Source organism: Sylvia atricapilla, chromosome 6, assembly GCF_009819655.1.
Source record: "Sylvia atricapilla isolate bSylAtr1 chromosome 6, bSylAtr1.pri, whole genome shotgun sequence".
NCBI lineage: Eukaryota > Metazoa > Chordata > Aves > Passeriformes > Sylviidae > Sylvia > Sylvia atricapilla.
The window spans coordinates 9,453,967-9,477,932 of record NC_089145.1 but is presented as its reverse complement, the minus strand read 5'-3'; the positions used below and the strand labels follow the sequence as shown (position 1 = coordinate 9,477,932).

The following is a 23,966-nucleotide window of genomic DNA, read 5'->3' as shown; positions in this document are numbered from 1 at the left end:
GGAGCTGCCCCCCCAGGGTTGCAGGGTGGTGCTGGAGCTGGCGGGGCTGAAGATTGGGGTGCTGCGCAAGCTGGTGCGCTTCTTCTACACTGCCGAGCTGGAGGTCACGCAGGAGGAGGTGCACGAGGTGCTGGCAGCCGCCCGCCGCCTCCGTGTCACCGAGCTCGAGTCGCTGCAGCTCTGGGGAGGACGCCTGGTGAGGCTGGGACCCCAGCGGCAGCTCGACCGCTCCTGCCTGCATTCCACTCAGGAAATCTCCACCATGCCGGCACCTGACACTGATGAGCCTGCCAGTGCCAGCTCTGGGGTGTCCCCCCAGAGGCAGCCACACTCTCTGGGGCACACACACCCCCGCCCCATCGGGCGGATGAGGCTGCGGAAGGTGGAGAGCTGGGGGTGCTGGGAGGTGGTGCGGGAGGTGCAGCCCCGCCCCGTGCCTCGGGCAGCGCTGGTGAGTGATGTGGGAGTGACAGAAGCACAGCCCCCCCAGCATGTGGATGCACGGGAGCAGGTGAGTGAGTGCTCCCCATCCCGGCAGCATGCCAGTGCAAACGGGATGCAGGAGCGTGGAGAGTCCCCTGCATCCCAGCAGGGCTGCCAGCAGGCAGTGCCTCAAGAGACCCCTGGAAGTGACACTGAGGAGGAGGAGGTGGATGTGGGGACAGGAGAGCTGTTCCTGCCCCCTGGTACAGTCTGCCTCTGGCCCTGTCCCTCTTCTGAGTCAGAAGAGGAGATAGATGTCCTCACCTAGGGGGGGCTTGGCTCTGCCTCTCCCCCCACCACTGCCTGCAGCCCTTGGGCTGTGTGTTCTTGGAATAAAGGGCTGGAGCTTTGCTGTGGAGTACTAAACTTTATTGAAGATTGGGAGGGACAACAGGGTGTGGAGGGAGCCAGGGGTCTGGCAGTGGCAGAGCTGCAGCATCAGGGACGGGACTGGGGCTGGCGGGTGCCCCCCAATTGGTCTCGCCTCTTCATGGACGCTCGTGCCGCCTGCGCCGGTCCTGGCTCAGCTGTGGAGAGAAGGAAGTTGGTCCCTGTTGGTCCCATCCCTGTCCCATCCTAGTCCCATCCCCACTCACCTGGCCAACACCTCTATGCCAAGCTGCTCTTCAGGGCTTCCACTACAGTCTCCGGCTGGGGGAACTTCAGCTTGCGGGGAGGCCCCTTCCCGATACCGCTCCACAGCTCCACAGCTGCAGGGATAAGGGGATTATAGGAGCAGGCGTGCCGGGGAGCCCCCGCCGCCCCCAGCCCAGCACTTACTACTGCCGTCCTCCTTCACCAGGGACACCTCGAAGCTGTTCCTGCGCGGCGGCCGGGGGTTGATGTCCACGGGGAGGTGGGCCATGGCCCCGCGCAGGGCCTCGCTCACCGCCGCCGCGTTGCGCCCGAACACGCGTCAGCTCTTGCTGTGGGGATACGGCGGTCAGCGACCCGGGGGGCACCCAAGGACCTCACCCCCTCCTCGGCACCTCGGCTGCTCACCAGTGCTCGATGACGACACGGGGACCGATGTCCCCGGGGCTGTCCTGGTCTTGAGCCTGGGCCCGCGCCCGCTTCTGCGGGGCTTCCGCTGTCTCCGGTGCCTTGGCCGCCGCCGGCTGCTGGGCTCCGCGCTTCCTCCCGCGGGGAGCCATCCTGGGAGCGCCGAGACGGTGGGGCCTACGTCGGAGCAAGAAAGGGGCTCCCGGAATGTGGCTCTGGGGTGAGAAGAGATCTCAGGCACCCCCGGTGATGCGCCACTGGGGGAAATGACGGTCCCCGCTGGGATCCTGCTGTGGAGGGCGGGAAGCGGCTCCTCAAGGATCCCGCCAAGATGTGTGGCTGGGGAGAGGAGGGAAGCGAGGCCCCGGGGAAGGGAGGGGACAGACGCGGTCTGGGAGCGGCCGCGCCGCCTCCTACCTGCTGCTGGCCACGTGCCTTGAGCGCGCGCCTCCAGGGGGCGGGGCCGGAAGAGGCGGGGCCGAGAAGGGAACAGGAGTCCCCCGGCGGGCTCCGGTTCCGCCCGCCCCGCCTCAGCCAATCAGAGTGCGGGGACTCAGCAGGACCCCGCCCCCGACAGAAAGCCCCGCCCCCAACGCGGCTGAAACCGGGGACGCGGAGACGAGACGCGGAGACGGGATACGGGCACGGCACGGACCGTTTATTGTCAGCGATGGATGAGAGCGAGCGTTAACCGAGGCGGGGCCCCTCCTACCGCCCGGCCTGCACGGGGCCGGAGGGCACCGCTGCTTTCCCGGGACTCAGCCGGGACAAGTCTCCACAGAGAACGGCTCCGGGCAGGGCCAGGCGGGCCCGCGGGGCCGGTGCCACCAGGGTGATGGTGACAAAGTGATGGGCGACAGTGCAGGGCAGCTTCTACTTGTCCTTCTTGGTCTCCTCCTGAGGTGCAGCCGCTGGCATGGCTGGGGACTCCTCAGGACCCTCCTCCCGTGGCTTCGACTGCTTCTTGGCCTTCTGGTAGAGCTCGTTGAGGTTGAACTCCCGGATCACATTCTCCTGTGGCCAAGAGGTAGCATCAGCACCACTAGGACCTCGTGCTCCCCTTTCTTCCTAGGCACAGGGTGGGCAGGGGAACAGAGGGCTGGAAGGTCCCACCCACCTCAGAGAAGGTCCAGGACACAGCCCGGCCCTTCTTGTCGATCTGCGGTCGCCGCATGATCTCTGTCCCACCTTGGAAGAGGATGAGGGTGGGCAGCTGCTTGGTGAGAGGTGAGGTGCTGACCTTGTACCTGTGTCAGGACAAGTCAACAGTGACCCTCAGGCAGCCTGAAGGGGCTGGAGGGTCACAGGGACTACCCCAGAGTGGGCCCTGCTTGCCCAGGCTGTGTTCTCCACACCTGGTGCTGACGTCTGTGTACCGGCCAACATCCACTTTCCCAAACTGGAGTCCTGAGCAGTTGTACCTGGGCGGGATGGGGACACATGGCAGTGAGGGACACAGGGGACCACAGGCCCCATGACCCACCAAGATCCCACCAATGGGTGCCACTCACTTGAGAGAGAGGTCGGCGAAGATGGGGGCAAAAGACTGGCACTCACTGGACCAGTTGGCAAAGAACTCAACAATCCACGTCACCCGCTTGTCCCTCTCCAGCTCCTCCTGCCACAGGGGCATGGGATTAGGGGGGAGTAGGCAGAGTCCCCCAAAACCCCCAGGGCTGGGGAGATACTCACATCGATGGTTTTGTCACTGAAGTACTTGATGTATTCAGGACCCATGTAAAGGGGTGGCTTGCAGGTCATCAGGAACACTGCAATGACAGCACCCTGAGCCCCCCAGTGCCAGGCTGGGCCTGGGACAGAGCTCTTCCACCCTAGAACAGGGAGGAGGAACCAGGCGAACAAGGCGAATCTGGGCAGGAAGACATCCAGGCTCACCTATGCAGAGCGTGAGGTAGAGCAGTCCCATGCGGATGTCAAGGCGGAAGAACAGGATGGCATTGGCCACTTTGCTGAACATGAAGATATTCCCGATGTGCTGCTCCACGGTGACTACAATGCAGAGACAGGAATAAGGGATGGGGCCAGATTCCCCCAGAAGGCTGGGGGTAACTTCAGGGAGGTCTAGATCTGGTCCTCCAGACGCCGCCCCACTCAGCTCCTTGGAGGAGGCCCCATAAGAAGCCCCAGCCCCCCATGTCCCCCTGACTCACTGGAGCGTCGGTTCTTCATCATGACAATGGCACTGAGGAACATGAGGATCTCCACCTCCCTCTAGCACAGAGAAGGGACAGCATGAGCTGGAAGTGCCCAGGACACCTTGGAGCCACGCCTGGCCTGGCCTGGCATAGAGGCCTGTGGCCATGCCAGGCCTACTGGCCCCAAGGCCCTGCCATAGCCCAGAGCCCCCATCCCTTCTGGGGGAGAGCAGCGAGGAGAGGGGCTGCCTCGCGGCGATGGGCTCGACCAGCGCCTGGGTGAGGCTTCTGGCTGTAAGGGGACACCGCAGAGCAACCCCAGGGGTTACCGGGCATCTCCTCCCTCAGCCGGGCCGGGATGCTGGGTGAGCAGGAGGGGAGCCAGGCCAGGTCCGGGGGTGCGGGGACAGGCCAGGGATAAGGGGACAGGCCCGGGGACAGGCCCGAGGACAGGCCGGGGGTGCGGAGACAGGCCGCGACGCCTCACCCAGTCAAAGTCACAGGGGTTGCCATCCTCTCGCTGCGAGGGCAGCCCACGGCAGAGCGGCGGGACTTTGCGCACGAGCAGGAAAGCGGCGGCGAGCAGTGCGGATAGTGGGTAGTAGGGCCGAGCGAGCCATCGGCAGAGCCCGGGCAGTCCCCACAGTAGGGCCAGCAGCGGCGCCACCACCGCCATCTTCCCTCCGCCCCACTCACTGCTGTAGGGGTGGGGCCTCCCTGCACCTGCCAATGGCGAGCGGCGAGGCGGGCGCTCCCCTGCACCCGCGGGCCAATCAGAGGAGGGAGAGAAGCGGCCAATCAGAAGGCTGGGACGAGTCGCCCTTAGCAACGGGGAGCAGGGGCGGTGCAGGGGCGGTGCTCGGCCAATGGCGGGGCGGGGCGGCCCCGCGCGGGGCACGCCGGGAATATGGAGAACTTCTCGGCGCTGTTCGGCGCGGCCGAGCCGCCGCCCGCCGCCGCCGCCGCGCTCGGATTCGGGCCCGCCAAGGCGCCGGGCGCCGGAGCAGCACCGCCGCCCGCCGCTTCGGCCGCCGCGCCGCCGCCGGGCGAGGACGCGGCCCGCAAGGCCGCCGCCGGCCCCTTCTACCTGCTGCGGGAGCTGCCAGGTGCGGGCGGGCCGCGGGGCGGGGCGGGTGCCGGGTTCGGCCAATCAGCGCGGCTAAATGCCGCCGTGGGGGGAAATGACGGCGCCATGAGCCAATGAGCCAATGTGGGGGCGGGGTCACCCAACGCGCGGTCTGGTGGGGAAGTGGGCGGCGGGTGGTCCCCGGGGCCGGGGATCCCGGCGCTGGGGGTGTGCAGGGGGTCCCGGGGCCGGGGCATGGCTGGAGAGAGGGCCTAGAGATCCCGGTGCTTGGGGTGCAGGGGGTCCCGGAGTCTAGGCGCGGCTGGGGAGAGGGGCCTGGGGTGTTTTCGGGGCGTTTCCCCTTGCCCATGTCGTCCCGCGGCCGCACAGGCACTACGGAACTGACGGGCAGCACCAACCTGATCACACACTATAACCTGGAGCACGCCTACAACAAGTTCTGCGGGAAGAAGGTGAAGGAGAAGCTCAGTAACTTCCTCCCCGACCTGCCCGGCATGATCGACCTGCCCGGCTCCCACGACAGCAGCAGCCTGCGCTCGCTCATCGAGAAGCCGCCCATCTGCGGCAGCTCCTTCACCCCGCTCACGGGTGCCATGCTGACCGGCTTCCGCCTGCACGCCGGCCCGGTGAGCCCCGGGGCCTGGGCCTGGACCCGGGGGGGTGGGAGGGGCTCGACGTGGCCTGACCAGCCCATTTTCTCCACAGCTGCCCGAGCAGTGCCGGCTGATGCACATCCAGCCGCCTAAGAAGAAGAACAAGCACAAGCACAAACAGAGCCGCACGCAGGACCCCGTCCCCCCAGGTAAGGGCTGCTGCAGCCGCCCCCTCCTCCCCTTCAGCACTGGCAGAGCATTGGCTCATCTGAGGCTTCTGTTTCTCCAGAAACCCCCTCCGACTCGGACCACAAGAAGAAAAAGAAGAAAAAAGAGGAGGATCCAGAGCGGAAGAGGAAGAAGAAAGAGAAGAAGAAAAAGAAGGTGAGAGGCATGGCTGGGGTCTAGTGCCCAGCCCATGGACCCCTGAGGGGCTCTGTGAGTGACCATCCCCAAGAGGCTGCTGCCCAGCAGCTCTCACAGGTTCTGTCTCTCCTTCTTCTGCAGAACCGGCACAGCCCGGAGCACCCGGGGGTGGGCAGCTCCCAAGCCAGCAGCAGCTTACGGTGAGGCCACGCCGGTGACGCCCTGGGGATCCCCCAGCCCACAGGAACAGCCCTGGCTGACCCCAGGGATACTGGGGCTGGCCTGTCCCCCTGGCTAAGAGGACACCCCTGCAGCCCCCTAGGACCAGGGGCACGGACTCTGTGGGTGCTGACCTCGGGCTTTTGTATCTGAAGAACCAGGAGCATCAAAGCTTCTTTTTTAGTCACCTTTTAAAGTCTGCTCTGAGGAGGGGCTGGTGGCCACGGCTGCTGTGACCCTCGGCAGTAACGGAGTAGCCCAAACCAAGGTGTCCCTGGAGCACGTGGGGTGCCCTCCTTTGGATCCCAAACCTCACCAGCACCTACGACACCTTCCCTGGAGCTGCATTTCCCATGCCCGGAAAACCCTTACCTTCTGTGGGAGCAGAGTTTGTCTCAAGGTGGTGCCTCCCCAAAACTAGGCCAGGCTCAGCTCTTTCCAGACCCCCTTCTCTCTCTCCCTCGGTATTGGGGGTAAGGCCAAGCCCCTGAGGATCAGGAGCCCTGGAAGGGCTGCTCCATCCCTGGACACCAAACAAAGCACACGCACGGCCCTGGGGTGGCTCATTAAATATCCTTTTATTCCTCGTTTTTAAAATGGCTGATAATAATAAAAAACCCTGGCGTGGCTGTGCGGGGCCACGGGAGCTATTGCTGTAGAGAAAGAGTCCGGTAGTGCCGGCAGGGCTTTGGGGACGGGGAGCACAGGGCTCCTTGGCTGCGCTTTTTTGGCATGTGATGAGAAAATATTGCTTTCCGGGGATGCACCTGCCTCTTCCCCGAGCGAGCGGAAATAAAAACACCCCTGCGACAGCAAGAAACCTCCTCGGAATCATTAACAGAAATAAAAAAAGGCAACAAAACCGACAACCCCCTCCCCCCGACCACAGCCCCTGGGGAAAGAAAACAAAGAGCAAAACTGCGGGTGGGGGATGCTGGAGCCTCTGCGTCAGCTTGGGCTGGGGGGTGCTGCCCCCACCCTGCCTACTCCCCGGGCCCCCCCAAAGGGGCTGGAGGCTGCAGCCACCACAGATCTGGGAGGGGAGTGTGTGAGGATGGGTACCTGGCATGGCCCCCTTCAGGGAGGGAGCAGTGACACCCAGCACCTATCACTGCTCCTTCCATGGGTGCAGGCGGCGGCCCTACATCCCTCCTCTGGGGACAGGGACAAGGTGAGGGAGGGGTGGCCCAGGCCCTGAGCAGGGTAGTTTCTTCCTCTCTCTGGGTAAGATATATAATTTCTGCTTCTTTTTTTTTTTTTTTTTTTTTAATATTTATATTTATATATATAGATATTTATATATACACACACCTGGTAACTCGGAAAGAGAAAAAAAATAGAATCCGTAACAATAATAATAATAAAAAAAAGTATTCTGGTTTAAAAACAATCCGTTCCTACCACGCCAGGCGAGCGGGTGATTGCACAAGGCCCACAAGTGGCTGGCGCAGCCGAGGCGGTGCCGGGGCTGCGGCCCCCCCGAGCCCTCCCCGAGCCCCCCGCGGGTGTGTGCCGGCCCCCGTGGCCTGGGGGGCAGAGGGAGGAGCAGGGGGGCCCCGCCCGGCTCTCCAGGGAGTCCACAAGCGTCTGGCTGCGGCGGGGCTCTGGGGGCCGCCGGGGAGGAGGGGAGGGGGCGGCAGCTCTGCCCCTCATACCGAGATCTCGTAGGTTGTGCCCCCCACGCCCGAGACCTTCTTGACACCTCCACGGGTGGGGCTGCTGAGGGGCACTGACCCCGGGCCCGGTGGGGCCGAGCCCAGGCTCTTGGGCTGCCCGTTGGACTTGCTGTAGGCTGTTCTCATCTGCACCTCGTCCCTGCGGGAAGGAAGCACAGACATGGGGTCAGGAGAGGGGACAGGTCTCCGCATTGCCACTGCCCTGCCCTCCCCAGGGACCACCAGCACCCAGTCCAGAATTCGAGGGGCCCATGGGGTGACCAAGGAGGTGTGGAGGGCACCAGTTCTGTTCTGGGAGGAGCAGGAAGATTTTCTCTTCCCAACATCTCTCCCCAGCTTGGGGTGTTCTGCTGCTCCAGGGGCTTGGAGAACACTGGGCAAGGGTCCTCCCACAGGCCTCAGACATCACAGTACTCACTTTGGTGCCAGTAAGGGCTGCAAGGCCACCTCCTCAGTCTCGGGGCCGCCGGCCTGAGAGGCTGTTTTTTGGCTGCTGTAAGACACGGATTTGCCCAGGTGGGGGGCGGCGGGCTGGTCGGGGGAGCCCAGCGAGCGCACCCGCAGCGCTGGGGGGGGCTCGGGCTTGCCGAAGCGGGGCAGGGCCGGGCGGGTGAGCGGGTTCTTGCCCAGGGGTGAGCGCTTCGAATCGTCCGAGGAGGAGCTGGTGCGGGGGGCGTTGCTGGAGCCCGGCGTCGACTGGATGCCCGAGTCCGCCAGCCCCGCGTCCTCCTCCCGGCCCGGGGCCGGCGGCTGCTGCAGCAGCTTCTCCCGCTCCTGGATGGAGGCCACGATGTGGCGGGAGAGATTGTCATAGCGCACGGGCGAGGGGTCGCGCGGCGCCGCGTGCTTGGGGGAGGCAGCGCTGGCGAAGCGGCCGTGCAGGTCGGTCTCTCGCTGCTGGGCGATGCGGGCCGACAGGAAGGGCGAGGTGTAGCCCACCGGCGGCTCGGGCTCCGGGCCCGCCTGCACCGACTCGAAGTCGGGGCTGTCGGAGGGCGTGAGCAGGCTGTCGTACGAGAGGCTGCCGTTGCGCGTCTGGTTCACCAGGCTCTTGTAGGAGGTGGAGGTGGTGCCCTCCGAGCGGATGGACTGCAGGTGGCCCGTCTCAAAGCCTGTGCCCTGGGCCGACTTGAGGCTGGAGGAGCGGGAGCCACTGGAGAGAGGGTCAAAGTGGAAGCTCTTGCCAAAGGTGGGCGAGCGGAAGCTCTCGGGCTCCAGGCTCGGCTCTGAGCGGTAGCTGGGCTTGTGGCCGCTGTCACAGATGGAGTTGGGCTCCTTCAGGCTGTTCACTCGGCTCAGCTGAGGGGCAGAGGGGCAGCAGTTACCCACAGAATGACGATGGAGCCCTGCAGAGCTCCCAATGCACACCCTAAACCCCTCCCACCCAGGAATGGGGTGGCATCCCCTCGGGGCTGGTCCCCTGCTCCAGGCTCAGCCTTACCTTGGCGCTGGTGGAATGGGGCAGGGCCGCCGAGCTGCTGCTGCTGCTGTAACCGGGCCGGTACTTGTACATGGTGGGAGTCGGGGGGCTGTCCTTGCCTAGCAAGCTGCTGTCTGCGCCAGGAGAGAGAGGCAAGCTCAGGGGGCTGCAAGCAAGGAATGTGCCGAGCCCCGCCCTCCCTGCCCGAGAACCGACTCCGAGCCTGGGGCGGATAGACCAGGGGGGAGGGATGGGCTGGAGGGGAGGTGCACCGGGGTGGGAGAGACAGACCGGGAGGAAGGGTTGTCCCCACAGCCACACGTGGGGCTGGCACTTCCCTGCCCCTGTGGCAGCCCCGGCTGGGTGACACCCTGGGGGCGCACGGCACGGGGGTATCAGGGCACTCAGTGGGACACACACACACCACAGCCCTCAGCAGGGCCGGGCAGCAGCGCCCAGGCAGGGCCGGGAGAGCTGCGGGGTCTCCAGCTGCTGCAGAAAGCAGCTGCCACAGGCTCTGCCCATCACATCCCACCTCTGGCCAGGCCCACACGGAGCTGGCCACAGACGCTCTATGCCGCTGAGCCAGGCCTGCCACCACTTCGCCTCCTCCGTCCTGGCAGCGCGGCTGCTGCAAGGCACAGCTCCCGGTGGCTCCAGACAGCGCCATGCTGGCTCGGCCTCCGGCAGAGTAGAGCTGACCGTGAGCATCCCGCAGGCTTCTCCAAGTCCAAGGGACCACATACACTGGCCCAGGAATGCTGATGTGCTTCAGGTCTGCCCTACGGCCCTGGCTCCTGGCCTGCCTGGTGCAGCCCTGGGCTCCCCTCCCAGCGGCTGCCAGGGCTCTGGTGCCCTCCTTACCCTCAGTGGTGGCCAGGGTTAAGTGTGTCCTCAGGCCCGTGTAGCGGCTGAGGTCAGGCTTAGGTGGGGGTGGCGGCTCGGCGTCAGCAGACTGGCTCTCCGTCACCTCCAGGCTCCCCTTGGACTGCAGAGACAAAGCGCAGGCGGGGTCAGGAGGGGCCTCAAGCCTCAGCCCCCCCAGGGCTGGCAGGGCATGGACAGTGGTGCTGGGGGCTCCCGCCGCCTCCCGGGCCATCCGACAGAACGGGGGCAGCGCATGCCCCAGGTGGGTGCTGGAAGTGCCAAGGAGGGGGAACCTCCAGAGGATGCTGCTTGGGGAAGGATGGGACCAGTAAGGGCAATGGAGGGGACAAAGCCTCATGTGGTCACTGCCACATGGGAGGGGGACAGTTCCCATCCCACAGGGACATAGAACAAGACGACACGGAGGGCGACAGGGAACGTGACCAGGCTCACTCGGTTCTCTACTCACGGATGCAGGCTTGCACCCCTGGGCTCCGTGGAGGGCCCCAGCGCAGATGGCGCTGGTCCCCACCTTCCTCACCTTCGTCCTTTTCAGCTCTGTCTGGATACCATTGTCCATGATCTTGACAGTGATCTGACCGTCTGACACCTCAGGCCGCAGGAATGGGGGTCTCACCAGTACTGTCTGCTCGGCCTTCGGGCGCCCAAGGTACCTGGGGAGGGGTGGGAGGAAGGTCACGGCCTAGAGCCCAGGATGGAGCAGTTTTTCCAGGGATGCAGAGGCCAGGCTCACCTGGGGGCCGGGGAGCTGCAGAGGACTCGGCTGACATTCTTACAGCAACCATTGGTGAAGGGGTTGACACCCCCGCGGAACTTGCCTGTCACCTGCGGGACAAAGGAGTGTCACAGCCAGCCATGCCAGCTCCCTCAGGACAACCACCCAGGATGGAGATACTCTGAGATTCTGCTCCTTTTCCTAGTCCCTGTTTCAGTGCTCAGCTACCCTTAAGGATGTAGGATCACCTCAATTTCACCTCCTGGACCCCAGAAGTGCGCACCTAGCTCCGTCCTCTGACTACACCCTCATGGATGCAGCTGCCCCTCAGTCACCCTGTGCTCTACATCCCCAGCTCAGGGGCCTCTCCCAGCTATAATCCAGCCCATCCACACCCATTGTCTCCTGGGAAATTCCAAAATGTATCCATAGATGGCCTGGCCAGGCTGGCAGCCCCCTCATAGACCCCCGGGCGTACCTGTTCGTTGGTAGTGCGGCCCCTGGCCACGAGCACCACATGGAAGCCCGTCAGGCCAGCGACGGGAATGAAGAAGAGCCCAGCCACGCACATCACCACCATCCTGCCGCAGCCAGCTAAGGAGCAGCCACAGCCCCGCTCAGCACCACGCTGCCCCCAGACCCCCCCACCCCATGCCCAGTCCCACTGCCCAGGAGGATACGTGACGGCCATGCGGACACCGGAGAGCTCCTCCACCTGGTACAGGACGTAGAGCAGCCCGAAGCCGAAGACGCCCATGATGTGCGTGGTGAGCGACAGCAGGAAGAGGAAGAAGTAGCGGTAGTTGCGCCGCCCGATGCAGTTGTTCACCCAGGGGCAGTGGTGGTCGAACTCCTGCCAGGGATGGGGCACGGTGAGGGGGTGCTTGGGGGGCTCCTTGCCCCGTGGGGGGCTGGTGGAGGCCCCGGCAGCTCCTCACCTCCACGCAGTTGTCGCAGACGCTGCAGTGGGAGCAGCGGGGCGGGCGGTAGAAGCGGCAGGTCGCACACCACTTCATGCGCACCTGGATGCCCTTGATCTCCACCGTCTTGTACAGCGGGGCCCGGAAATCATCCTCCTTGTCCTCGTCCTCCTCAGCTGACAGGGACACCCCGGCACGGCATTAGGGCCCAGCCAGGCCCTGCCTGCTCAAGCCAAAGGCTCCCTGCATCACCTTCCTGTCACCCAGCACAGGGACAGCCAGGGACCCCCAAACACAGGCCGAGGGATGCTCTCCCAGGCCCTGCTCCAGGATCCTGACACTGCCTGAGCCTCAGGGACCCAACATGGGGTGCTGAACCCAGAGCTACCATCTCTGTAGCGCTTGTCACTGCCTGATCTGACTGGGCAGGGCGAGGAAGGCTCCTCACCGGCCTTTTGGAACCCAGAAATCCCCTTTACCTCCAAGGAAGGGTGCAAGGAGGCAGCTCTTCCCGGCTGGAGCCAGACTCACCTCGTGGGAATATGCCCGGGTCCATGAAGGTGGCCATGCTGAAGTTGGCCAGCACGAAGAGGAAGACGACAGCATTGTAGGCGGGGATGACTGGGGACACGTAGAGACTGAGCCCTGGGCACCTGTGGGCACAGCAGCTGTGAGACCCTCAGATCATCACTTGTGTCACTCCTGCTGCCTCTCCCTGTCCTGGGGGCTCCCAGCAGTGCATCCTACACACAAACTGGAGCCACTCTTACAGCACATCCTGACCCCGCGGTCTGGGGAGCACTAGGGGCCACAGTAGGATGTGCTCCAGGCATCCATCGGGGAGCAAAATTCCCCTTTGGGAGGACCCCACTGGAGGGTCCCACAGAGCCGAGATGCTGGGAACAGGGAAAACTAGGATTATGGCATGGGGGGCACCCAGGGGACCTGCCAGAGAGCACCTGGATGTTGTCCTCTCTCTGCCCCACAAGCTGCTCAGGGCAAGAGAGGACCCTGTGAAGGGCTGGGAAACCATCAGCTCCGGTGCCTCCAGAGCCACTCATGCTCCTCACATCCCAGAAAGAGCTCCAGCAGGGCATGGGGACCCTGGCCAGCACGCAGCTCCTCCAAGAGGCCCATGGGAGCGCAGTGAGGGAATCACCCTGCTCCCTCCTGCCCCAGCAGGAGGGCTCAGGACAGCGGGCTTCCCCCTTGCAGGCGCCAGCATAATTCCCTAATCTGCTTTGCTGCTGGGATTTAATCCCACAGATCTAGGGCAGCATCTGTCCCTCTCTTCCCCCCACCAGGCTAAGTGCCGATGGATTTAGGTGGCCGGAGCAGCGCGGGGCTGGGTGGGCAGGGTGACATATGGTGCCAGCGCCGTAATCCCCCACAGGCTGGGGTGAAGGGGCAGGCGCTGGCCCTGTCCCCTCCTCCACCACCACCCACGGGGATGGGTCCCATCGCCGGGTGAGGCAGTCCTGGGAGCATGGCAAGGCTCCAGCTGGGAACGAGCCCTTGGTGCAGGGCTCTGTCCCAGTTCAGGGCCCTGAGGAGGGCAGGGGGGCACACAGGGTGAGGAGCAGCAGCTGTGGGGGATGGCCCCGGGCAGGAGAACGGGCACACCCTTGCAGCACACACCTGGCAGCACAGAGGGTGAGGCAGGCAGGGCACTCCCAGCACCGGGCACTGCTCGGTGCCCCAGGGAGGGTGGGAATCATCAGTGGGACTTGCTCTCACAGGCCAAGGCTGGGGTTGTCCCCAGCCAGGCACAGGGATGAGAGCAGGAGGGCAGACTTTTGGTTGCAGGACATCCCCAGCAAGGAGCACAGCACTGCCAAGCCACCCAGCACACTCCTTTTCTTCTTTCTCCTCACCCTCCTCTCTGGCTCCTCCAGGCCTCACACACCACACCAAGCTCCCCCTAAGCCTCTTCCCCCCCATCGTTCCTCAGGAGCCACCCTGCTGCGCACCCTGGGCGCTGCCTCCCTGCTCCGTATCAGGCTGGCATCTCCCGGATGGCATCTCCCAGCCCAGCCCCCCGAGCTCTGCCCGGGGCTGGGGAGCAGCACCGGCCGTGCCGGCCCTGCCGCCTCCACTGGAAGCCAGCCAGGTGGATTCTCTGCAGCTGGGACGAGCTGGAGAGGAGTCCCCCTCTCCAATCTGTGCCCCAAAACCCTTGGAAGGCAGTGCTGGAGGGACAGGACCTACGTTACAGCACTTGGCCACATTCCGAGAAAGGGAAGAATCACAGAGTCACGGAGTCACAGAATTGTTAGGTTGGAAAAGGCCTCCAAGATCACTGATTCCAACTGCTTCCCCAGCACTGTCAGGGCCACCACTGAACCATGTCCTCATGTGCCACAGCCACATGTTTTTTGGTGACCATTTCCCTGGGCAGAACAACCCTTTCCATGAGGAAATTTTCCCTAACACCCAAACTAAACCTCTCCTAGCACCACCTGAGGCCGCTGCCTCTTGTCTCATCACTTGTTCCTTGGGAGAAGAATCCAACCTCACCTGGCCACACCCTCCTGTCAGGGGGTTGTAGAGAGTGAGGATACACCAGAACCAAGGAGCCCATGTCCCTGAGCTGAACTCCTACACCACTTGAGAGAAGCCTCCCTGGCTTTGCTATCTGCTGGACAGAGAGGGCCAGGGGGCTCAGAGGAGCCCTAAAAGTAGGAAATGCCCTTCCAGAAGCCCTGCAGAAAGAGCTCCTCTTTCCAGGAAAGGAAATCCCAGCCCAAATCTTTGTTTGAAAGAGATGGAGGGGAGCCAGGAAGACCCATGCCCGGGCAGCCATCCCACACGGGGAACAGCCAACAGGCAGGCTGAGCCAAGCACACAGACTGGATCCTGAGAGACAGAGCCCAGGGAGGCAGGGAAGGATCCAGCTGCCTCAGAAAGCTCTGGAGCAGGCAGAGAGGGAAGGACTGGGAGAAGGTAACACCTCTGTGCTGTCCTGGCAACCAGTCCTTCCTGGAGGGACACAGAGCTCCCAGGGCAGGACAGTGCCCAGCAGGTCCCTGGGCTCAGACACACTGAGAAGACCCCCTGGATGGGATTCCCGGGCCAGGGCAAGCACAACGCCCTCCCCCTAGGGAACTCCAGGGAGCCTTCCTGGCTCCCTCACACCCAGGGACCCCTGTGCTGTGGGAGGGAGGTAGGTGGGAATCCCCACAGAGCCAGACCACCCAGTGGGCACCGTGCTGGTGACCCCAAAGCCAGGGAGTCACCTCCTGAGACCATCCTCACCTGTGGGAGGGATCAGGGTCCTCCGCAGGGAGCAAAGGTGCTGCCCATCCCCCAGCGAACCTCCTTATCAGGGGAGTGATGTGTTCCTGCCTTTTGCTCTCCTGAACGCTGAGTGCAGGGCTGCAGGCCCTGCCTCGACCCCGGGGCACAGGGCAGGAGGAGCAGGAGGAGGGAGGCTCCTCGCCACCGCGGCTGGCCACACAGGTCCCACAGCACCCTTCGGGTTTTCCCCTCGGGATCAGGATGCAACACGCTCACGGCCAGAGGAGCTGTCGGGACTTGTCCCTGGCAGCACATGAGAGGACGTGGGGAACCTCGGGCACCATGAGTCACCGGGATGCAAGACGGGCTTTTTGCTACCAGTCATGCCCGGAGAAGCTTGCCCTTCCCTGCTGGAATCTCCTCCCCAGCCTCTTATCCCTGCACTCTCCCAGGCACAGCCTTCCCTCCCTGCCTTTTTCCCAGAGCTCTGACCCACCGGCTCTCCATCTCTCCAAAGGCCTTGGCACAAACACAATCCCTGCTCACCTTGACACTCACACAAGTTTGGATCTGACTGGGAGCAGGCATGACACAGTGTCCCAGAGGCACTGCCAGCCCCAGGGAGGGGACAGGGAACCTGAGAGCCAACTGCACCAGGAGCTGGGACCAGCCAGTGGGGAGACATGGGAATGGACAAATGGACCCCAAGGGGGAATTTCCCTCCTAAATCAGCACCTGACTGAGAGCCCAGCAAGCCTGGGACCCCCACTCATCCCAGGGGGAGGCAGGAACATCCCCTCTCCTGCTGGCCCTCCCTCCAGTGCAACCGGCCTCATTTCCACAGCCACGGGCTCAGCAGCAGCTCCTAATGAAATTAATCAATTAAAGAGAGTTCTTGGCCCAGAGATACAAATCCTGGATAGACCAAAAAGCGTCCAGTGGCTAGGCTGGAAGCAGCACAATTGGAGCCTTAAGAGCCCTGTCGACTCCTGGCTGCTCCCTGCATGGGGGAGGCCTCCCAGAGGCTGTCCTCACAGCTTCCATTGCAATTCCCAGAGGACGAGCTGATATCCTAAAGGTTGGATGCTGGCAGTGGGAAGGGGGTCAGCAGCCAGTCTGCTGCTGACCAGGTGGGGAAGGGGCACAGCGACCCGCAGGATCAGGCAGGAAGCAAACCTCAAACCCCACGTCCCTTCCAACCTGCTCCAGCACCAGGTGGACGCTGTGCCGAGGGACCCATCCCGCCAGGAGCAGTGCAGCTCCGTCACAGCCAAGGCCCGTGCGAATGCTGTGCCCGGGCTTTAATGGGATGTTCTGAAGTAGGATAAACAACATCGCTGACCTGCAATTACAGCGACCTGCCCAGGTGTTCCTGCCCTGGCCAAACCTGCTCCACGGCGCTGGCTCCAGCACTGCCTCTCACCGCCCGCTGATAAGCGGCTGCTCCCGACACTGCCTGCACCCGTGGCTGGGATGGGCTTGGGGTCCAGCTGTCCGGCAGCCACCGTGCCAAAACACAGCCAGCCTGTCCCCTAAGGTCACACACGGGGTGGCACACCCAGCTTGGAGAGCACCGCCTGCTCCCTCTGCGTCTCCTTCACACCGCTGGCACAGGAGCAACAGTCAGCGACTTCCACAGGCATCTGGCAGCCTGGAGCAGCCAAGCCCCGAGCCTGGTGATGGCTCGGTGTCCCAGCAGGGGACAGCCACACGCTGCTGAGTGACACTGACAGCTGCACCGGGCGCTGGACAGGGCAAACCAACCCTGCTCCCCTCTTTGGTCGTCAAGTTCCCCGTCCCTGCCCGGTGGCTGCCAAAGCCACGGTGACCTTCCCGCTACCAATGGCTCCTTCCCAGGGAGCGGCAGCAGCCACGGCACCTGTCCCTTTGGCCTCCCAACAGCTCCAGCTGATTCCTGTGGCCCCAGCAGGAAAACTCCAGGCAGTGAAAGACGCTCCCTGAAGCAGCGGGTGCGCAGCCTTCCTACACCCTGCCAGGACCCCAAACACAGCCCTGCTGAGACCCCAGGGATCCCTGCAGGATTTGGTAGCCATGTGCCATGGTGCCAGCCCGGCTGAGCCACTCTCTGCCAGGCTCCCTCCGCACCTCGAGGTTCTGCTCCTCTGCCTGTTCCCCCCCGGGCACGTCACTGAGGCACGTGTCTCCAGGCAGGGAAGAGCAGCAGCCCAGGGATGTCACCACGCCTCTCTAGCACCATCTCCCAGCCCAGTGGGTCCCCCAAGGCCCCAGTGACCTGGTGGCCATTTCCCTGGGGCCCTCTCCAGGGACATAGAACCCCTGTTGTCCCAGGGCAGGGGACAGAACACCGCGAGTGATCTGCACAGGGGTCAGAGTTCTCCTCCCTGAACTTTCCTTTGTGGCTCACAAATCGATTACGAAACTAAAAATAACACGTGTTCTGCCTCAGCCCACCAATCCACCTCGCCCAGCTCCAAAGGAGAAAGTGATCCATGCCTTTTCCACCCACAGGTCACAAACCAGTTCCCAACCTAGCTGACCTGGAGCTGAGTGGTGTCTCACCAGGACCACCAGCACAGCTGGTGTCTCACCAGGACCACAGCTTCCCCTGGGAAAACTCATGGAGTGAAATGGCTCCTGCTGTGGCTGCAGAACCCAGAGCACAATACCCCCCTTCCCTCTGGGAGGAAATCCCAGCTCCTCTCCCCTGTCCTGGCCAGCCCACCCCGCTCAGGCCGAGCAGCTGGGACTCACGTGAAGGCGAAGAAGAGGGTGGTGGCTCCCACTAGGAAGATGGCAGCAGCGGAGACCGGGACGTACTTGCTGGGTTTGAATCTCTTTCCAGAGGCTGCTGGCATGTTGGAGCTGTGGTGGGGGGTCCGCCCCGCAGCATAGCCCAGGCCCCAGGGGACTCAGAGCAGGATGAGAAGGGGAGGGGGACAGGGACTGACCCCTACCCTGCCCCCGCGCCTGCTCCTGGGGCAAGTTCCAACCGGGGCGGAGAGTCCGGAGAAGGGTCTGGAGCAGGAGGCCCAGGAGAGGAGCCCACTCTAAACTCTGCCCCGTGAGAGCTCACAGGCGCAGGGAAGGAGGGTTAAAAACATTAAAAATTCACAACAGAGAAGGAGATTTGGGTTTAGGACAACCGTTGGAGTGGGAATGCTGAGAGCCCTTCCAAGCCTCAGTCCAGGCAGCAGCCCACAGGCAGCAGGACTCCTAAAGGCGGGCTCTGAAGGGAGGGAATTCCCCAAGCTCAGGCAGGGCGCTTCCCACCTGGCCAGCACCACAAGAAGAGCACAGGATCAGCAAACTCCTTGCAAAAAAAGCCACTCTGGGAGCCTCAGGGAAGCCACTGCTCCTTTTTAATCCGCCTCTGCTGTGCCACAGCCCCCGGTGCTGCACGGGAGGAGGGGGTGGTCTCCAAGCAATCCCAGCTTCCTCACGGAGCTGCCGTGCCTCTCCTCCTCCTCCTCTCGCTGGAGGGGTCACGGAAACACTCTCCCTGATTTCACCGGGATCTGGGGCTGGCTGGCGGTGGCCGTTTAATTTTATTTATTTCTCTCTTGTCTGTTAAAGCCGAGGAACAGCTGGTGCAAGGTTGAGCTGTAAATCCTTTCTTTCGAGGGGGGCGGAGGGGAAGGTCTGGCGGATTGTGGGTTTTCCTACTTGCTCCTTTCTCCTGACCCCCCAGGCCCTTCCATGGGCTCAGTATCCACTTGGCGGTTGGGGAGCGACAGGAATTTCATAAAATCTTCTCTGCAGCAACCATTTCCCAGCAGGTAAACGGGAAGGGGGTGTTCAGGGAGCGCCTTTACAACCCCAGCAGACACCAAAGGGTGGAAGTGGTGCTGAGCAGCTCTGTCTCACCCATGGCCCAGATGGTGTCGGGGGAAACCTCAGTTTGTTCCAAACAGCTCCATTTTTTCCTCCCTCTTCCTTCGTTAAAATCTTTCTTCATTCATCCATCCATCCGCCTTTTAAAAAAAAACTACATAAAACCATTAGAACTCGAGGTCTGGTGCGCCACAGCTCACCTGGAAAAAACAACAACAGAAATTAGCATGGCGAGAGAAGGGATGGAGCCGGCTGTCATTAGCCACAGCAGCCTGGCCATGGCGTCTCCTGTCCCAGCCCAGGGGCACTGGCTGCTGCAGGAACTCCAAGCCACCCTCCTCTACCACTGAGAAACCCACCCCAAGCCCTGGAAGGACTGGAGGGACACCATGAACTCCTTCCTGCAGCTCCGGCTCAAATCCCAGCACCATTGAGTGCTGGCTCCCTGAGGGGCAGGGGCTGAGCAGAGACTCCAGGACTTAAGGGTGGAGACCACAGGAGGAAAAAAGATCCATGAATCTCACCCCCTTCCCTGGAGGGTAGGAGACAGGACAGGCCTATGGAAAACACCAGTCCCATGATCGGAGGTGGCCTTTGCAGCCCTGGATTCATCAGGAACTGCAGCTCCAGGACAAGGAGGAGTGGACTTGAAATGACAGAGCTCAGGGTTAGACGGGATACTGGGAAGAAATTTTTCCCTGTGAGGGCGGTGAGGCCGTGGTACAGGTTGCCCAGATGAGCTGTGGATGCCACATTCCTGGAAGTGCCCAAGGCCAGGCTGGATGGGGCTTGGAGCAACCTGGGATAGTGGAAGGTGTCCCTACCCACAGCCCTGACCTGCCCCAACCAGCCACGAGCCCATCATTCGTGATATCCCACCAGTTCCTGCTGCTACAGCCACCACTCCTCACCTTGTCACCGTCTGTCACCAACCCTCCCTTTGCTGCCTCCACGGCACTGCAGGTCCAAGTGGAGCTTTCCAGCTCACTCCTTTCTCCCTTCAGCTTTCTCTGCCTCCCCAATTTCTCCTTCGGGATGGGCAGGGAGCTCTCTAGCACTGACTAACCGCGGGTGAAGGTAGGGAGAGCTGCGGCACCCAATTAAAGGCAGGTTTAATGACAAGGATGTGTTACCACCAAGTGGGTTCAGGGCCGGCTCACGGCGTCAGCCACCCCGCCTGACTCACCCAGGAGCCGCTCCTGCCACTCGGCCTCTGCAGGACCGCAGCTCAACTTCCCACCCCAAGGTTTCCCTGCCCTTGGGAGCGAGAGGAAACGTGGGGCCAGTGCTTTGCCCGGCTGGGAACGTGCAGGTTTCACCTGGCAGCAGCTCCTGAGTGGAGCAAATTGAACAGTAACACCAGGGAAAGCTGTTTTCCATAGCAGGGACAGAGTTCCCTGGAGAGCAGCAGTTTCCCAGCCCCGCTCTGCCTATTCAGGGAAGAGCCCAACACCCCACAGAGCCGAGCCCAACAGCAATTCCAGGGATGGGCTATCGGAAGTCCAGGCCTGACATCACGGCTGATTGCTTTAGCAGGAGCAATCTGCTCCCAGAGCACCCAGCCCTTTGAACGCTCCGCCATGGAGGCACGGCCACACCTTGGGTTCAAACAGACGCTGCCAGGCAGAAGGAGCTGTTCCCTGATAATTCCTCCTCCGGAGATCCCCACCCTGCCCTTGCAGGGCGCCATGGGCATGCACCTCGTGGCCCTGCTCTGCTCCAACCCTTCCAACCAGAGATCCAGGTGCTCCAGCCCTTACGCAGGGTGATTCCTGCAGAGCTGTGAGTGCCAGAGCCAGCTCCCCATGGAATCAGGTACCCATGGGACAGGCCCATGAGCAGGGGGGAGAGTCCCAGTGCTGTCATTAGTGACATCCCAGCGAGAAGTGATGCGAATGCATCCCTGCTCTAGCTGCCTGTGCCCAGAATAACTCCACAACTCATCAAACAGGAGGCTGCAGAGCCCATCCCGGCTCCCAGAGCCACCACACTGCTCCCCGGAATGCCTCTGGCATGCTGAGATCCCGCAGGACTCCCCAGCCCCAGCCCTGCCGCAGAGACCTGGGCAGAAGCCGTCAAAGTGCAGCACAGTGTGCCCAGATCTCTGCTCTGCAATCCTTAAGGGGTCCAGGAAAAATACAAGGAAAATCCACCCCAAATTCTCACAGATTACACTAATTCAGGCCTCAGTTCTCCCAAACACACATATCCTTTCCCAGCCCTACAACCTGCCTACGTCTGGTCAACCGACCCTTCCTTTCCCTCCACCTTTGCCCCAAATCCTCTGTCTCTCTGGCCACTTTGTCCCTATCCACAAAGACCACTCACAGACTTCCAAAGAGCCCCCAGCTCATCTTGCTTACCTGTGGCCTACATGGGCTCCGCTCTTGCCTCCCATTCCTTTCTCTCTGCCAATTCCAGCCCAGCAACTCCTCCTCTCCCGCTGCTCCTCCAGACCTGCCCTGCTCCTTCCTCCTCCAGTGCCTGTGTCACTGCTCACTCCCCCTTCCCTCTCCCTCAGAAATTCCACCTGGTTTTCCCATCCCAGCACCTCCTTTCTGGAGCACTTTCCCAGTTCTGCTCTGCTCAACCACCTTCGGAGCGGTAATCTTCACTCTCCAGGGTTTCCCTCTACTAATACAGGGGAGCTGCTCCTGTTTCCTTCATCTCCACTTCTGGGGATTTCTTTGAATTCCAAATTCCCTCCTTCGGCACATGTGCAAGCACGACTGCTGCCACCTTCCATTTCTTAGAGCCTATGTCTCCTTTTCCTGGGTCAAGGCCCTGTAAAGCCTCACTGATTTCCTCCTTTTACTCCCCTCCCAGCCCTGTGCTCTTCCTTCCCTGCTGCCCGCTCCACTCTGCTCATCTGCTTCAGCCCCTCTCAAGCCTTTCCACACATAGCCAGGTGCTCCATGGCTTGTCCCTTCTGGAGCATGAGGCCCTCCCCACCTCTGCTGGGATGGGGACACACATTTCCTCCTCCCTCATTTCAGCTCCTCACTCTGCTCCTGCCCAGGAAGGAGGAAATGCACCTCGGCATCAACCACGTGGCTCCTGCCACCCCTGGGATCCATGGCACACAGAGGACAGAGTTCCTTCCCGGTTACCGGCTCCCAAACCTGTGTCACTCGCCGGGATCTGCAGCTGCCGACCTGCCCTGATCCAGCCGAGTTCCCATGGCACAGGGCAAAACACACAAACAATTCCTTCCATGTGAGGCAACTCCCAGACAGGGCAGATCCCGGGCTGCACAGAGACGGGATGTGCTTTACCTGTTCCCACTTTGTTTTGATCAGCTGCATCCCAGAGTTCCATAGAGCCATTCCAGAGCTCGCTGCCTGGTGCTGTGAGAGAGGGGCATCCATGGAACAAGGAATTCCCTCCTCCCTCTGCAGCTCCCTCTGCTCACCCTGTCCTTGCACAACCAACTAACACTTCACGCTCCAAAATCCATCAGAGAAAGTGCAAGTTTTCCCAAACCTGGCACTGTGGCCAGAGCAATGCCAGTGTGAGATCCCCAGTGGTCACTGCCCTGTGACCAAACAGGAGCACCTGCCCCAGCAGGGCAGTCTGGGGACACTTCCCTGCCCTCAATTCCAAAGGAGGATGCACAACAACGTATGTCTGGCCACCCCTCAGCTTCAGGTACATCCCGCATACCTGCCTTTCTCCCACATGGATGTACAGAAGGATCAACACAGAACATGGAGAAATATTCCACTGCAGACTGCCAGAAGGCTGGAATCACACTGTGCTTATCTCCTGCCTGGGTCTTACACCACTCCCATCCTCCTTCCCCAGCCCATCCCGCTGGTTTACATGGGATTAGCCCCATTTTATGGGCAAAGCAGGAGGAACAATGCCTCATCCATTGAGGCCAAGTCCCAACGGGCCCCACAGCGAGCAAGGACAGCGCCAGCCTCTCGTCACTGTGTTAGGAGACACCGGGCACAGCGACAGGTGGAAATGTCCCCAGACATGGCTCTCACAGCGGAGTTCAAGGTCTCCCCTTGGACCCACCCAATCACCACCCTCTCCAGTCCCAGAAGGGGCTCCTGGCCTCGGGAACCGACAGGAATAAACGCCTGGGCCCGACGGAGAGACGGTGGTAACTGGATTAAGCTCAGAAAGAGGCTCCAAGATAACTCTGGCTTTGATCGAGACATGGCTCTGGTTGTACTTTATACGCCCCAAAAACCCTGAGCAGCCCCTAGCGCAGAGACTCCTGGTTCCCTAATGCCCAAAACCAGCTCTGTGCCGAGGCAGGAGCCGGCAGATCCGGGGAAACCACTTCCCAGAGCCACGGGGAGCACAAGGGCAGCCCATCCCCTTCCGAATGGGCACGATGAGGGGGGTGGAACCCCTGGGCTGGGGACCTGCACAGCTCAGGTGTTTGGGAATCCGGGAGTTCTGAGGAGAGGCCAGGCTGGACCCCCGCCAGTGCCCCCCAAGCCGGGAGCAGGGACTGTGGCGTGAGGAGACGCCGTGTTGTAAACAGGAATCCCCCCTCGGCCACGGCACAGAGGCCGAGCTCCGGTGCCACGGCACGGTGACGCCGTTCCCGGGGCCACCGGGGACAGGCCGGGTGCGGGACAGCGCACGAGTCCCGGGGCGCTCCCTGCGGCAGCCCACGGCCGCTCCCCGGCCCCGGGCGCTTTCCAGGCGCGGGTACGAGCCCCGCTCCGCTGCGCTCACCCCGCACCGTGCGCAGGGGCGGCCCCAGCCCGCGGGGCACCGCTCCCCGCCAGCCCCTACCGCCGCTCCCGCAGCCCCCGGCCCGCCTCCCCGCGGCACGGGAGAAAGCCCCGATGCCGGCGGGGCCGCGGGCACGGAAGCCGGGGCAAGAGGAAGCGGCGCTCCCGTGTAGAGGCACCGCGACCGTCGGGCAGGCGGCCGTGCGGAACGGCGGAGAGGGGCCGCGGCCGAAGGGGCGGGCCGGGCAGGGGTCGGTGCCCGCCGGGGCGCCGAGCAGGACGGTTCGCGGCGCGGTGGGGGGACACCGGGGCAAAGCCCGAGCCCCCAGCGGGGGAGAGGCGGGGGCAGTGGCGGGGCGGGGGCGGTCGCGGCCGGGCCCCGGCGAGGGGCGCGAGGGACCGGCGGGCCGGGGAGGCGGCGGCGGTGCCGGAGCGGCGGGGTCCCGGCGGGGCGGCGCGGCCCACGTGACTCACCGGCAGGAGGCCGCGCGCGGCGGCGGCTCCGGGCTCGGACGGCGGCGGCGGCTGCGGCGGGCGGGACGTCACGCGCGCGCGTGCGCACCGCGCCCCCCCGCGCGCCTCCATTGGCCGCCTCCCGCGGGCCCGCCCCGGGAGCGGCGGCGCGCATGCGCAAGGCCGCGGAGCGGGCGGGCGTCCTCCCGCCGCGGAGGGCGGGGCCACAGCCGGAGGCTCG

General features: G+C 63.1%; 4 protein-coding genes across 6 annotated transcripts; 1 reads left to right on the top strand and 3 right to left on the bottom strand.

Moving 5' to 3' along the window:
* Positions 1–830: 830 nt before the first annotated feature.
* SELENOH (selenoprotein H) lies at positions 831–2,008 on the bottom strand. Its single transcript, XM_066320639.1, has 5 exons — positions 1,903–2,008; positions 1,486–1,662; positions 1,264–1,409; positions 1,080–1,193; positions 831–1,010 (listed from the first exon to the last, which is right to left on the bottom strand). Exons 2-4 carry the CDS (start codon positions 1,635–1,637, stop codon positions 1,093–1,095), a joined length of 399 nt encoding a protein of 132 aa, XP_066176736.1. The 5' UTR covers positions 1,638–1,662; positions 1,903–2,008; the 3' UTR covers positions 831–1,010; positions 1,080–1,092.
* Positions 2,009–2,122: 114 nt separating this feature from the next.
* TMX2 (thioredoxin related transmembrane protein 2) lies at positions 2,123–4,456 on the bottom strand. 3 transcript variants are annotated; one of them, XM_066320634.1, is made up of 8 exons: positions 4,129–4,376; positions 3,657–3,717; positions 3,382–3,495; positions 3,178–3,254; positions 2,997–3,103; positions 2,841–2,906; positions 2,603–2,732; positions 2,123–2,499 (listed from the first exon to the last, which is right to left on the bottom strand). In XM_066320634.1, exons 1-8 carry the CDS (start codon positions 4,315–4,317, stop codon positions 2,359–2,361), a joined length of 885 nt encoding a protein of 294 aa, XP_066176731.1. In that variant the 5' UTR covers positions 4,318–4,376; the 3' UTR covers positions 2,123–2,358. The 3 variants fall into 3 exon arrangements, with proteins under 3 accessions (XP_066176731.1, XP_066176732.1, XP_066176733.1); XM_066320635.1 differs by lacking the exon at positions 3,657–3,717 and having other exon boundaries at positions 4,129–4,264; XM_066320636.1 differs by lacking the exon at positions 2,123–2,499 and having other exon boundaries at positions 2,604–2,732; positions 2,852–2,906; positions 4,129–4,456.
* A 59-nt stretch (positions 4,457–4,515) lies between these two features.
* Positions 4,516–6,570, top strand: MED19 (mediator complex subunit 19). The gene is made up of 5 exons (XM_066320637.1): positions 4,516–4,747; positions 5,098–5,354; positions 5,434–5,530; positions 5,611–5,705; positions 5,829–6,570. Exons 1-5 carry the CDS (start codon positions 4,549–4,551, stop codon positions 5,889–5,891), a joined length of 711 nt encoding a protein of 236 aa, XP_066176734.1. The 5' UTR covers positions 4,516–4,548; the 3' UTR covers positions 5,892–6,570.
* On the bottom strand, positions 6,466–23,814 carry ZDHHC5 (zinc finger DHHC-type palmitoyltransferase 5). Its single transcript, XM_066320633.1, has 12 exons — positions 23,747–23,814; positions 17,496–18,775; positions 12,057–12,178; positions 11,544–11,701; positions 11,286–11,458; positions 11,084–11,186; positions 10,624–10,715; positions 10,411–10,543; positions 9,867–9,990; positions 9,024–9,136; positions 8,001–8,881; positions 6,466–7,721 (listed from the first exon to the last, which is right to left on the bottom strand). The coding sequence occupies exons 2-12, from the start codon at positions 17,597–17,599 to the stop codon at positions 7,556–7,558; spliced, it is 2,169 nt and encodes a 722-aa protein (XP_066176730.1). The 5' UTR covers positions 17,600–18,775; positions 23,747–23,814; the 3' UTR covers positions 6,466–7,555.
* Positions 23,815–23,966: the final 152 nt, after the last annotated feature.

What these genes read in the sequence shown, in the direction of transcription:
- MED19 (XM_066320637.1), top strand. Translation starts at nt 4,549, where the DNA reads ATGGAGAACTTCTCGGCGCTGTTCGGCGCGGCCGAGCCGCCGCCCGCC. An exon ending in CCTGCTGCGGGAGCTGCCAG is followed by an intron (nt 4,748 to 5,097) that starts GTGCGGGCGGGC and finishes GCGGCCGCACAG; the next exon opens with GCACTACGGAACTGACGGGC. An exon ending in AAGAGAAGAAGAAAAAGAAG is followed by an intron (nt 5,706 to 5,828) that starts GTGAGAGGCATG and finishes CTTCTTCTGCAG; the next exon opens with AACCGGCACAGCCCGGAGCA.
- TMX2 (XM_066320634.1), bottom strand. Translation starts at nt 4,317, where the DNA reads ATGGCGGTGGTGGCGCCGCTGCTGGCCCTACTGTGGGGACTGCCCGGG. An exon ending in CTACCTCACGCTCTGCATAG is followed by an intron (nt 3,255 to 3,381) that starts GTGAGCCTGGAT and finishes CTGTCATTGCAG; the next exon opens with TGTTCCTGATGACCTGCAAG. An exon ending in TGTCCTGGACCTTCTCTGAG is followed by an intron (nt 2,500 to 2,602) that starts GTGGGTGGGACC and finishes TCTTGGCCACAG; the next exon opens with GAGAATGTGATCCGGGAGTT.
- ZDHHC5 (XM_066320633.1), bottom strand. Translation starts at nt 17,599, where the DNA reads ATGCCAGCAGCCTCTGGAAAGAGATTCAAACCCAGCAAGTACGTCCCG. An exon ending in GCCGCACTACCAACGAACAG is followed by an intron (nt 10,716 to 11,083) that starts GTACGCCCGGGG and finishes TTTGTCCCGCAG; the next exon opens with GTGACAGGCAAGTTCCGCGG. An exon ending in CAGCCCTTACTGGCACCAAA is followed by an intron (nt 7,722 to 8,000) that starts GTGAGTACTGTG and finishes TCCTTCCCGCAG; the next exon opens with GGACGAGGTGCAGATGAGAA.